The sequence below is a fragment of the Anomaloglossus baeobatrachus genome, chromosome 3 (genome assembly GCF_048569485.1).
Source record: "Anomaloglossus baeobatrachus isolate aAnoBae1 chromosome 3, aAnoBae1.hap1, whole genome shotgun sequence".
NCBI lineage: Eukaryota > Metazoa > Chordata > Amphibia > Anura > Aromobatidae > Anomaloglossus > Anomaloglossus baeobatrachus.
In genome coordinates this window covers 449,417,229-449,431,559 of record NC_134355.1, presented here as the reverse complement: position 1 = coordinate 449,431,559, position 14,331 = coordinate 449,417,229, and the positions used below count along the sequence as shown (strand labels likewise).

The window sequence follows — 14,331 nt, the reverse complement described above, 5'->3', positions numbered from 1 at the left end:
TTCTCAGATCCAAAACACTGATGACACTCATTCCATTTTTTTCCGTACGTAAACAAACACAGACATCTAAATGAGAAAATGGTCACAAGATACTAAAGTGGGCTTTACACACAGCGACATGGCTAGCGATGTCGCTGGTGAAAGCACCCGCCCCCGTCGGTTGTGCGTCACGGGCAAATTGCTGCCCGTGGCGCACAACATCGCTTACACCCGTCACACGGACTTACCTGCCTAGCGACGTCGCTGTGGACGGCGAACCGCTTCCTTTCTAAGGGGGCGGTTCGTTCGGCGTCACAGCGCCGTCACTAAGCGGCCGCCCAATAGGAGCGGAGGGGCGGAGATGAGCAGCTGGAACATCCCGCCCACCTCCTTCCTTCCTCATTGCGGGCGGCCGCAGGTACGATGTTGTTCCTCGTTCCCGGGGTGTCACACATAGCAAAGTGTGCTGCCGCAGGAACGACAAACAACCTGCATCCTGCAACAGCAACGATAATCGGGATTAGAACGACGTGTCAATGATCAACGATTAGGTGAGTAATTTTCATTGTTAACGGTCGTTCGTGCATTTAACACGCAACGACGTCGCTAACGAGGCCGGATGTGCGTCACGAATTCCGTGACCCCAATGACATCTCGTTAGCGATGTTGTTGCATGTAAAGCCCGCTTTACCCATCCAAGAGTAGCATAATGTGATTGCAATCATGTTTCACTTGCTCTCATTTTGATAAAATCCCTATTTTCTCTGCTGTAGATCTAGCACTTATTTGAATGTGGTGCTCTATAATCCCACCAAAACTGTGTCAAACTGTGCAGGGACAGACACATCTCTATGACAAATGGACTGATGACACCTAGATGTCTTGCCCAATCCATACTTGGTCATTTTTTCACCAAGTATGGTATGAGATACTTTGTCAAATGCTTTGCTGAAATTAATATATACAATATCTACTGCATTTCCCTGATCCACCTAGTCAGTGATTCTGTCAGTATTTCTTCACTATTTCGCTGTTTATAGATAGCCTTGATTCTTCTCTTTCTTTAATAGTGCAGTGAGGATCAGTTGATGTTACATTTACTTACTGAGAGAAAACATATGTAAAATAGGAATTTAACTGTTTGGTCTTCTCTACATAATTTGTTACCACTTCACAATTTTCATCTTGTAGAAATCCTATAGCATCCTTTACTTTTCTTTTACTTTTTCCATACACCCCATATCCTTTTTTATTGCTTTTGACTTCTTTTGCAAGCCTTAATTCATTATCAGCTTTAGCTTAGGAGTAGACTCAGCTGATTCATCCAATCTCTTTAATGAATATATTGGTACTGTGGTTCATACAGAAGCAAAAAACAATGAAATGAGGAGAGTGGGGTGAATATTCATCTCTCTTCTGTTCTCTCCTGATTTACCCTTTTTAACTCCTAACCGCCCTGAATTAGGCTAACAAATACACATTTCCCAAACAACGTATATAATAATCCAGTCTACAAGACTACCATTACTGAATACACAGACTTTATAGATCAGACAAACACAAGGAAGTCACAAACAATTGGACATTAAGCTTCACGATAAGCTGCAATTTCATATAGAACAACAAAAATATGTCACGTAGCTTAATCTTCTTAGGTATTATGTTATTTGCCTTGGCTTCAGGGAATGATCAGTTTTAGAAATATCTATTGTCCTGGACAGAGAGAGATGCTGTTGTAAGTTGCATAGGATATTTGCAAGCGGACAAGGCACAGAAACCACCTATGACCACTAAGACTAATTACATTAAGATTAACCAATAAAGCACCATTCAGAAACAATGAAGGCCCCATAGGTGTTAGACTAATGTTGTCCGACTGTCTAATGTATATGGTGGCCTCCCAACTCTCTCCAGATAGGTGATGTTGGAGGAGCTAAGGGGTACTTCACACACAGCGAGATCGCTACTGAGATCGCTGCTGAGTCACGTTTTTTGTGACGCAGCAGTGACCTCATTAGCGATCTTGCTGTGTATGACACTGAGCAGCGATCTGGCCCCTGCTGTGAGATCGCTGCTCGTTACACACAGCCCTGGTTCGTTTTTTTATTGTTGCTCTCCCGCTGATAAGCACACATCGCTGTGTGTGACAGCGAGAGAGCAACAATCCTAAATGTGCAGGGAGCAGGAGCCGGCATCTGACAGCCTGCGGTAAGCTGTAACCAAGGTAAACATCGGGTAACCAAGGTGGTTACCCGATATTTACCTTCGTTACCAGCCTCCGAGCTCTCACGCTGCCAGAGCCGGCTATTGCTCCCTGCACACGCTAAGCTAAGCGGTGTGCGCTGGTAACTAAGGTAAACATCGGGTAACCATAGCCGATGTTTACCTTAGTTACCAGTGTCCGCAGCTTCCAGACGCCGGCTCCGTGGAAGCGCAGCGTCGCTTGCACATCGCTGCTGGCTGGGGGCTGGTCACTGGTCGCTGGTGAGATCTGCCAGTTTGACAGCTCACCAGCGACCATGCAGCGACGCAGCAGCGATCCTGACCAGGTCAGATCGCTGCTGCGTCGCTAAAGTGTGACGGTACCCTAAGGATCATTCTATTGTTGGCAAGAAAACAGGAGTACTCGCTAAACAGAGTCTAGAAGAGTCAGGAGACATAGCTGCCAAGCAATCAGCCAACAAACAGCTGTCTAATGTATAAAGAGCCCCTAATCATGCATTGCACGTTGCGGCAACATTGACATTTTTGCCACCACTGAAGCAAAAATGCATTGTTTTGCTGTGATTTTCCAGAGAGAGACCTCATGCCTGGAGAAACCTTTCACTCCAGGGCAGCAGACGGCGAGAAGCCTGTCTGAATAGTCTGCCATGCAGCTCATTCCCCGGTGGCTTTTCAAGTATGTTTTGTCTCACAACAGCAGCATTTCAGAAATAAACATACCTAGCCGAAATGTTACAGCCAGTGTCCAATCTGCGTCATTATGTATCACTTCCAGGGTAAACTGATTTCTCAGCACTGGCACATCGGATTACTACAGTACGGGAACTCTTTATTGCTGTACTACGACCTTTACAGCCATAACATAAGTTTCAATAGTAAAAATGTCCTGACAAATTAATTTTATTGAAAAAAATGTGCAGCATGTGACTTTTTTTTTGCTTTTGAACTACATTTGACATGTATCTGCACATTTTCTTAAAGCACCACTCCCGTGTTTTTTATACCATTGTTAGGGATCATGGATGTAAAAGTAATCTATGCGCCTTCACCTATTTTCAGCCCTCTTCAGTAACATGTGATGGCTCTTGTAAGCCGCCGGATCACCGTGTGTTCCAGAAGTCCCTTTTGTTAATGCAAGTTTATGGGAATCATTATAAGGTTACAGAGTCTCGCTTTAAATTCTCATGGGCGTACATTGAAAAGTTTTTAAAAAGTGACCTCTGCTTCATACCGCAACCACTATGTGATTTAAACGGCCACAACTGTAGTCACGTGCCAGAGCGGGACCAAATATGTGTGAGGACGGCTACCAGTTAGTAGGTTGTGTTACACCTACATACACAGCGTCGGACTGGCTACCAGAGGAATCTCCAGTAATGCCAGGCCTAGCCGCGGTTACCTGCACTGATCTCCGGAGCTCTCACCTGAGCTCCGGAGTGCAGCCTGGACTGAACCGCGAGCGCCGATTAATTGATTCCCCGGCGATTGCAGTTCAGTTCATGACAGCTGCAGACAGGTTGGGCTGCACTCCGGAGCGGTCACCTGAGCTCTGCATTGCAGCCCGGCCTGTCTGCAGCTGTCATGAACTGAACATCAATTGCCGGGGAATCAATCACTCGGCGCTCGCTGTTCAGTCCTGGAAAGCCCGAGTTCATTCCAGGCTGCACTCCGGAGCTCAGGTGAGAGCTCCAAGGTTCAGTGCAGGTAACTGCAGCCAGGACTGGTATTACTGGAGATTCTTCTGGTAGCCAGTCCGACGCTCAATACCTCAAAACACAAATAATAGAAAAAAGATGGTGCAGTTCTTCAAGTAACTGTGTAAATAATTTTCGTGATCGCCACTGATTTTAAGCCTCTTCATTCACCTGTAAAGTTGCACAAAATTCAGTCTCTTTCATACTATAGAAAAAAAGCATTGTGGGAAGGCCAAAACCGTAATATATCCCATTTTTGGTAATTTCTAACACAATACTGATGCACAACTTTTAGTTTGAATGTGGACGGTGGACAACACAGTAAAGCATCCTACTTTCAAAGCTACGTGACTTCTTTTATGCAGGGTAAAATTGAGAATGCGTAGATTCCTCTTAAAGACAACTTGACTGTGGCTGTATGATCTCAGCCATATATGCACAACCCTGAAACACTGCAATGTTTCCAAGAAAACCATAGTTAAATAGCACCGGAGACTGAGAAACAAAGGAGACCAGTTGTACGTCACGTCACCTGCTTCTCTCTGCCCGCTGCCCTGGAGTGACAGGGTTCTCTCTGGGTGTGTATATAGGCAAAGACCTTCACTCCAGGGCAGCATGTGTAACGAAACTCGCTGAGGACCCACCTGTCTGACTAGTCTCTTCTACAGCCTACCCCCAGCAGCTCGTAAACCAGGTTTGTCTGCAGCATTTCATTGTTACACATACAGTGTGTCCAACTTAAGGTGTTATACCCTCCGTTGATAGGTAGGGACACCTTTTCTATTTGGGGTTACCAGGGCCCCCCTTCCCATCCCTTCTTCTCAGTATAAATTTATGCAAGGGTTTACCTGACCCTCTTTGTTCTGTTATTTGATCGTGTGTCTATTGGAATTTTTAAGGATTTATTAATAAACTTGTATTTTAACAGGGGTTTGAGGATACTTGTTAGTCCGATTTAGCACTCTACCTGTAATTGTGAATTTTCCTTGTTAATTTACATACAGTGTGTCCACCCATATCCTGTCCACCGCCATTAACTTGAGAACGGCGGCAGCTATAGGCATAGAAGTGGTGTCAACGTATAGTAAAGTAGCCATGCGCTATGCAATGAAACTACCTATAGGGCGACCTGGTGGAAAACAACGATTCGATTCGTATTGAATTGATGATGCCCTACAATTTTTTAATTCACTTTTTTTCTCTATCTCGTTCCGTTTTCAAGATAAAAATTCTAACTCCGTTGTTTTCCACCAGGTGGCGCTATAGGTGGTTTCACTGCATAGCGCATGGCTACTTTACTATACCTAAACACCACTTCTATGCCTATACTTGCCGCCGTTCTCAAGTTAATGGCGGTGGACAGGATATGACTGCAATCATGCAGCCAGTGTCTGATACATGAACCTGTAGTTCGAGCAGCATGTATCAGTGGCTTTTTAATGAATTGTGATGGGTGATATCCATATTGTACAGTGATGAATATTGAGAGCACATACTGTATCATACATATCATATGAACTCCCGATAATAACAGCGATTTAACCGCGGGACTTCTAGAACAATATCAGGAGCTTTTGATGGGTTTTCTACAGTGAGAACTCTTGCTCACCAAATTGAAATATCTATTACAAAAAAGACTTATTACAAAGCCCAAACACATATAATTTGGAAACATACCATGCTGGGTAGCAATAGAGCACACTGCCTGAATAGTAAACCTGCTGGAGAAATGAGCAGGACTGCTACGAGGAACAATATATCCAGTGGAATAGTAGTGTCCTTACCATGTACCAGTTCACAATAGGAATTACATCTGACGGGTAATAGCCCTTGGTGTCTGGACAGTTCAATGTGCTGGATTCTTCTAAAGGAAAGGTGACCACTTCTGCTGCCTTGTCATTGCTGACACACGAATCTGGGTCTTTTTTCAGCACCTCTAATGGAAAGGCAATTTTGAGGCAAAATGTGGTATTCCTAGGTGACAAAACAAAAAGAAACACACCATATTAGGTTTAAGATTATTCCAGACCGGTACACAGCTCTTTCCGCTTTAAGCTGGAACACCGTTTAATAAAGTTTATAGGCGAAGGAATAAAAGCAACGCTTTTCTCAAAGGTACCTTGAAGATTAAAAATGGAATATCAAATCAATAAAAGCTGAACAAGCTTATCAAATAGCAATAACAATTCCCTTTATTGCGTTTGCTGAAAGTTTGTAATCTTGAAACTATGTCAAAACCTACATTATAGCTCACTCAAGGGATTGAAAACAGCAAACTGGTCTTAGAAAGGTGTGCGAGTGCGAGAAGAATTGGTTCCCACTGGAGTCTGTACGGAGAAAATAGGCCGTCAACATTCATAGTACAAAAATAAAGTATGGACAAGGGTGATACCCAAAAACAAGTTTCCAAAAAACCCATTGTGGACATTCTAGATGTCAATAAAATACATGAAGAACTTTAACAAAATCTTAATGACACTAATTTGGCTCGTTTCAACAAGAAATGTGCCAGCGTCTGTCCCTCGGTTGTGCTCAGTGTTTGTCTGTGTGCCGCACAAAACCACATAATTGGTGTCTAGTTTACCAACTGTCGGCTCAGTAACAATTAACTCTCAGGATTCCCACAGCAGACGAAGTTCTCCACTGCTCATGTTGAACGGCATCGATGAAGAATTCAGTGACCTGACAGCGATGCACATTTTTATTATTTTCTGCGGGTGATGGATGCTTATTTATGATGAAGTGCAGCACTTGTCTAACCAGCAAAACAATGTTTTTTCCTAATGAGAATCACAAAGTGCTAACAAATGGTGGCGCTCGATAAATACACAATTTCTCTAGGTGCTTACTGCACAATCAAATAATGGCAGTTGTACTGTTTTTGGTACTTGTGAAGAAATGCACAAAACTAAATAGGAAAACATAACCCTTGTAAAAGGAAAGAGTGACCCCAAACTGAAATGCTCTGATGCAGTATATGAAATCTGTTCTCTTGTTCCTATTACGTGAATATACAAAAAAAATAACATGCAGGAATAGTAGAAAAACTATATGTAAAAACTGAGAAGTATAAACTGGGCATGGTACGCAGCATGTCAATTACGGATTATGGGGTCCCTCACCAGGCCTGGCGTCAGCACCCAGCACAAACGGGCAAGTGCTGGGGCCCTGGACAGCCATGGGGGTCTACTCGCCGTAGTCAGGGTCGGTGATCAGTCCTGCGATCCCCTGGTTGAGTTCCAGTGACTGCGGCTTTCAGGGTGTCAGCCCTCTAAACCCGGCACCTGTAGCCCAGCGTTCACTGCGGATTGCTGGGGTTCTTGTGTACAGAAGTTCATCAGTGGGCAGAGCTACTGCGCGACATGCTGTGCTCCTATCACACAGATGAATAGACTAGAGAGAGAGAGGAGCCGCAGTGCCAAGGAACGTCACCCTGGCCCAGCACTGCATGTGGCCCCACACCTCCACAGAGCAGTATGGGCCCCCCAGAGTAGTATGCCTGGAGGCCCCCTAACCAGAGCAGTATGTCCTTAGGCCAGCCCACCAGAACTGTATGATGCCTCCCCGAACATAGATGTATGGGCCCCCCTCACCAGAGCTATATGGGGCCTCCCGCACCAGAGCTGTATAGGGCCTCCCCCACTAGAACTGTATGGGGCCCCCAACACCAGAGTTGTATGGGCCCCCAGAACTGTATTCCCCCTTACCCTGTGAGGTGTATGCCCCCCAGTAGTATGCATGCCCCCAAGTAAAGTCTATGTCCCCAGTAATGTGTATGCCCTCTAGTAATTTGTATGCCCCCTAGTAATTTGTATGCCCGTTAGTAATGTGTATGCCCCACAGTAAAGGGTATTTCCACAGTATTGTGTATGCCCGTTAGTAACTTGTTTGCCCTTTGGTAACATGTATGCCTCTCAGTAACGTGTATGCCCCCCAAGTAATGATTATGCCCCAAGCCTCTCCTGTGATTTATAAACTGTAGCCCCCAGCCTCCACTGTGATGCATATACTGTAGTCCCCAGCCTCCCCTGATGCATATACTGTAGTCCTCAGCCCCTCTCTCCTGTGATGTATATACTGTAGCCTTCAGCCTCCCGTCATGTATATAATATAGCCCCTGCCCCTCCTGTGATGTACAGTTAGGTCCAGAAATATTTGGACAGTGACACAAGTTTTGTTATTTTAGTTGTTTACAAAAACATGTTCAGAAATACAATTATATATATAATATCGGCTGAAAGTGCACACTCCCAGCTGCAATATGAGAGTTTTCACATCCAAATCGGAGAAAGGGTTTAGGAATCATAGCTCTGTAATGCATAGCCTCCTCTTTTTCAAGGGACAATAAGTAATTGGACAAGGGACTCTAAGGGCTGCAATTAACTCTGAAGGCGTCTCCCTCGTTAACCTGTAATCAATGAAGTAGTTAAAAGGTCTGGGGTTGATTACAGGTGTGTGGTTTTGCATTTGGAAGCTGTTGCTGTGACCAGACAACATGCGGTCTAAGGAACTCTCAATTGAGGTGAAGCAGAACATCCTGAGGCTGAAAAAAAAGAAAAAATCCATCAGAGAGATAGCAGACATGCTTGGAGTAGCAAAATCAACAGTCGGGTACATTCTGAGAAAAAAGGAATTGACTGGTGAGCTTGGGAACTCAAAAAGGCCTGGGTGTCCACGGATGACAACAGTGGTGGATGATCGCCGCATACTTTCTTTGGTGAAGAAGAACCCGTTCACAACATCAACTGAAGTCCAGAACACTCTCTGTGAAGTAGGTGTATCTGTCTCTAAGTCAACAGTAAAGAGAAGACTCCATGAAAGTAAATACAAAGGGTTCACATCTAGATGCAAACCATTCATCAATTCCAAAAATAGACAGGCCAGAGTTAAATTTGCTGAAAAACACCTCATGAAGCCAGCTCAGTTCTGGAAAAGTATTCTATGAACAGATGAGACAAAGATCAACCTGTACCAGAATGATGGGAAGAAAAAAGTTTGGAGAAGAAAGGGAACTGCACATGATCCAAGGCACACCACATCCTCTGTAAAACATGGTGGAGGCAACGTGATGGCATGGGCATGCATGGCTTTCAATGGCACTGGGTCACTTGTGTTTATTGATGACATAACAGCAGACAAGAGTAGCCGGATGAATTCTGAAGTGTACCGGGATATACTTTCAGCCCAGATTCAGCCAAATGCCGCAAAGTTGATCGGACGGCGCTTCATAGTACAGATGGAGAATGACCCCAAGCATACAGCCAAACCTACCCAGGAGTTCATGAGTGCAAAAAAGTGGAACATTCTGCAATGGCCAAGTCAATCACCAGATCTTAACCCAATTGAGCATGCATTTCACTTGCTCAAATCCAGACTTAAGACGGAAAGACCCACAAACAAGCAAGACCTGAAGGCTGCGGCTGTAAAGGCCTGGCAAAGCATTAAGAAGGAGGAAACCCAGCGTTTGGTGATGTCCATGGGTTCCAGACTTAAGGCAGTGATTGCCTCCAAAGGATTCGCAACAAAATATTGAAAATAAAAATATTTTGTTTGGGTTTGGTTTATTTGTCCAATTACTTTTGACCTCCTAAAATGTGGAGTGTTTGTAAAGAAATGTGTACAATTCCTACAATTTCTATCAGATATTTTTGTTCAAACCTTCAAATTAAACGTTACAATCTGCACTTGAATTCTGTTGTAGAGGTTTCATTTCAAATCCAATATGGTGGCATGCAGAGCCCAACTCGCGAAAATTGTGTCACTGTCCAAATATTTCTGGACCTAACTGTATATATTGTTGGCCCCATCCCCTCCTGTGATGTATATACTGTAGCCCCAGGCCCTTCTGTGATGTATATACTGTAGCCCCCATCCCCTCCTGTGATGTATATATTGTAGCCCCATCCCCTCCTGTGATGTATATATTGTAGCCCCAGCCTCCCCTGTGCTGTATATACTGTAGCCCCCAGCCTCCACTTTGGTGTATATACTGTAGCCCTCAACCCCTCCTGTGATGTATATACTGTAACCCGAGCCCCTCCTGTGATGTATATACTGAAGCCCCCAGCCCCTTCTGTGATGTATATACTGTAGCCCCCAAATTCCCCTGTGATGTATATATTAATAATATTTATTCATTTATAGAGAGCATTACATAGTGCTTTACATACATTGGCAACACTGTCCTCATTGGGGCTCACAATCTAAATTCCTTATGAGTATGTTTTTGGAGTCTCACAGTGCACAGCTATGTCTGTTAAAGTGATGTCCAGTGGGTCCTGCACAGCCACATGCACAGGAGAAGCTGGATGAAGACAAGCGAGGAGGTGAGTGAGGCTGCTGCTGGCTTCCCCATATTAATAATATCTCTAATATGTCTGTGTGTGTATGTATGCATGTCAGTGTATATGACAGTGTATATATTTATGTCTATATGTATTTTAGGGAATATGTCTTCAAATATGTATATGTACATATGACTGTATGTATCTGTTTATGTTCCTTTCTATGTGTGCATGGGGCCCACTGAGTCTTTTTTGCCCGGGGCCCACAAAAACCTGGAGCCGGCCCTGTCCCTTACAACAACCTCCTTGTTCTTTACCAAACACGTTAGCACTACTGTATCTCACAACATACATGTCTCAATAATCCATGATATAAGTATAAATGGATGGAGACGTCAAAAAGAATGGAAACATCAGTATTTAGATGTGGGAATGGCGAGGGATTCATTAGGTGACTATTTTATGGCATTACACACCATGTCCTCTATCAGGTATTAGACTAGTTAATAATAATAATAATAATAATAATAATCTTTATTTCTATAGCGCCAACATATTCCGTAGCGCTTTACAATTCAGGAGGATCATATACAAACAAGTAACAGTTATAGAAATACAATATTTAGAGGGAAAAAAAAATACAACCCTGCTCGTGAGAGCTTACAATCTACAATGAGATGGGGGGAGAGGCAAGGTTCAAGTGCTTATTTACAGTGACAATTCAACCATCTCACGGAAATGGGGCTGGATAATGGTTTCCTGGACCAGTTAATTACACTGCTTGGTTGAGAGCAGCATTACGTAAACTTTTCATATAAATTTCCTACGCACTTTACTGCCTCCGTGCCGGTGTGGGAACGTGGGTGCGTGTTTGTGTGGAGAAGTGCTAACAGGTCATCAGTTCTCAAGGAACAGCAAATGGCTATATACAGTATTTAGGTTGGCAAGATAAGGAAATTACCAAGAATATGATCTGACCCCTTGATGGTTCATAAAAAGCAATACTCCTGAGTTTTGAGAATGTCTTAGCATCTAATGCTTCCCCCCTTAAGGAGCTCAGCTGAAAAAAAATGACAATTGGAGATGGGGCCTGCAGAGAAATCAACTAAAAAATGCATGACACAGGTCATATTGTAATTCTCACAGAAAACTTCTCCTAGAATGATGGTTATAAAATGCTGACATTTTACTGTCAATTCATACTGTTCACAGTATATTTCAATATCAATCAAAATATATAACAGAGATAAAACAATGCCACCTTTTGATCAATATATTGTGTAAAATTATATTACATGATGCTTGGACATCACAGGACAAACCATTTAATAAGAAAAAAGTGTGTGCCATCAGTTTAGACCTAAACACTAAAGCCCCAATTCTTTACGACTGGTGTTTTGCATGCCAGAATTAATGAGGGGCGTGGTGGAATAAGATACACAGACTTCATTAAGGGCACATTGGGGCAACTAGGCACTGCAGTAACATTTCTGCTGTAAGAAACGCTGCTATGCGGGCGTCACACGTGACGATAAATCGTGCGATCGCACCCGCCCCCGTCATTTGTGCGTCACGGGCAATTAGTTGCCCGTGGCGCACAAAGTCGTTAACCCCCTGTCACACGTACTTACCTCCCGGGCGACGTCGCTGTGGGCGGCGAACATCCTCTTCCTGAAGGGGGAGGGACGTTCGGCGTCACACGGCAGCCGGCCAATAGAAGCGGAGGGGCAGAGATGAGCTGGACATAAACATCCTGCCCACCTCCTTCCTTCCGCATTGCCGGCGGGACGCAGGTAAGCTGTGTTCGTCGCTCCTGGGGTGTCACACGGAGCGATGTGTGCTGCCAAGTGAGCGACGAACAACCGGAGCACAGAAGGAGGGACAATATTATGAAAATGAATGACGTGTCAACAATGAACGAGAAGGTATTTCTGCTGGTTCATAGGTGTCACACAGTATGATATCTCTGACGATGCCGGATCTGCGTCACTAACGATGTGACCCCGACGACATATCGCCAGATATATCGTACCGTGTGATGCCCGCATAACTTTCCATGAGAATGACTGGATGTTGTACCCATGCTCTTTCCCACCTTGGCTCTTCTCCAGCTCCATGTAGGTGGAGCTGCCCGTGAAAATACCAAATGAAGCAAACTTTTGCACAATGTCATGTTAGGCAAAAAGATGCGACTTTTTAGTGTTTTACACCAGCTTTCAAAGCAAAGACTTTGATGAATCAGGGCCTAAATCTGCTGAATTTTGATAGATGAAAGTCTCCGGTATTTAATACTAATTTTCAATATTTTAGCTTAATATTGTTTTACTTCTGAAAATTGCTCTGGCAGATACACACATTCATCTGGAATTTTCTGTATGGACTATGCAGCAAGATGTGAGCAATATAGGAGGTACAGTGATTGGAATTGATGGACCCAGCTCAAACAGTCTTCAGTAAGAAATGGAGAGACAATTTTATGGGGTCAAAAACCTTCTGACAGTTCGGGGTCCAAGACACTATACAACAAATGTCTCACCACTACTATTTTATATACACAATTTAATTATCTTAAAAGGTACCATGCTGTAGAGCAGGGGTCCCCAACCTTTCTTACCTTAATAACCACATTCAGCTCTGTGAGATGGTTGAGAGCCACATTCAGGGTCCACTGCGCAGCAACATCTTAACCCTCCCATAGTAGTGACACCCTGAGCCCACACATTACTAGTATAATGACAGTCAATGCTTCTCTGTGAAATTCACAACGAGATCATGCTCCCTGTTCACTTATAGGTAGTATTCTTATATCTAGGAGTTGCCACCTTGCCCCCACTCAGTGTGGACGGAGGGCTTAATGCAAGAATGCCATCACATCCAGCTTCAAGCAACCCTCTAACTGGTAGCATCATCTTTTCTCCAAACTAAAATATTAACCAGTTATCCTCACACCCAGTATATGGGCATCTAGATCTGCTCTTCTCAGCAGGGCTCCTTACAAAAGTCATCATCTGTGCACTTGCTCTTCACAGCTGTTGGCTAGACCTGATACTAAAGCACCAACATTGGACCCAGCCGCGAGCTACACATCATGGGCCTGCAAGCCACATGTGGCTCCCAAGCTACAGATTGTGGATACCTGCTATGGAAAATCATCCAGTGAAAATCTAATCTCCACTCGAACATTAGAAAGGAAAAAAAAACAAAAACACAACTCATACTGCTTTTAAATGCTTTCATATACAAAATTTGACTCTATCCTCATAGACATATTCTTGAAAATCATAAAAATGATGACTAACTTACCTTAACATACAGGTATAATTTCCAGTATCATTGAGAAGTACTGGCCGAAACCAGAGTATGTCCTTATCTTTGCTGATTCGGTTATTCGGAAGTCGGATATTTATCGGCTCCTCTAGGTCTTTCCCCTTACCAGTCCAATACCACATTAAGGTGAGACCTGCTGAGTGCGCTGTACTATAATTATGCTTCAGGTAGTCCTCGAAGAGGGGGCATCTGAGCCGCACAGGTTCTCCATCATAAGCCTGTGTCAGCTTCCTCGTGTCTTCTCCCCAATCATCGCATCGCTCTAAAAGACAGGAAAAGGAGTTCATCATAGATATTGTTACAGTTGACAAAGCACATACCTGTAATATTCTTCTAGGCAAAGAAAAGTACAAATGGCTGATGGTCAAATACCGTTAACCTAGCAGCGGTATGCTCGTGGCCGAGTAAGGAGCATTCAGAAACCTTAAGTCATAATATATTTAATTTTTTTCAATATTTCACATTAATAGGGATAAGGGTTTGAATAGAACACAGTTGTGAAAAATCCAATTTATGCATTCAATGGAGGGAGGTTTGAGCTAATCCCCATGTATGTAAGCAAGAATTAGATGTGTGCAGAACATAAAAAGAAAACCGCATTCTATGAATTGGAAATGTAACACACAGTACATGATACAGCAGTGCAGACTATCACTTACACTACGGCCTGTAGGTGTCACCATTCTGTTGCATATTGCGTAGAAGCTAAGTTTGTACAAAGCATAAGACTGGAAGAACTAAAGCTGGAGATTTTATAATGCAGAGGAGTGATACAAGCAACGAAAACTCTCCACTCATATAGATGAATTCCAACAAACTTCATT

The 14,331-nt window shown here is 43.6% G+C and overlaps 1 protein-coding gene across 5 annotated transcripts in view; it reads right to left on the bottom strand.

The window, feature by feature from the left end:
* The window catches only part of IL1RAP (interleukin 1 receptor accessory protein), a 331,833-nt gene that overhangs the window by 53,914 nt on the left and 263,588 nt on the right, over positions 1–14,331 (bottom strand). For all 5 annotated transcript variants that reach the window (XM_075340481.1, XM_075340480.1, XM_075340479.1 and 2 more), the window contains 2 exons: positions 13,484–13,769; positions 5,681–5,870 (listed from right to left, as the gene is read on the bottom strand). In XM_075340481.1, coding sequence (XP_075196596.1) covers positions 5,681–5,870; positions 13,484–13,769 — 476 coding nt within the window. The remainder of the gene's footprint in view (positions 1–5,680; positions 5,871–13,483; positions 13,770–14,331) is intronic.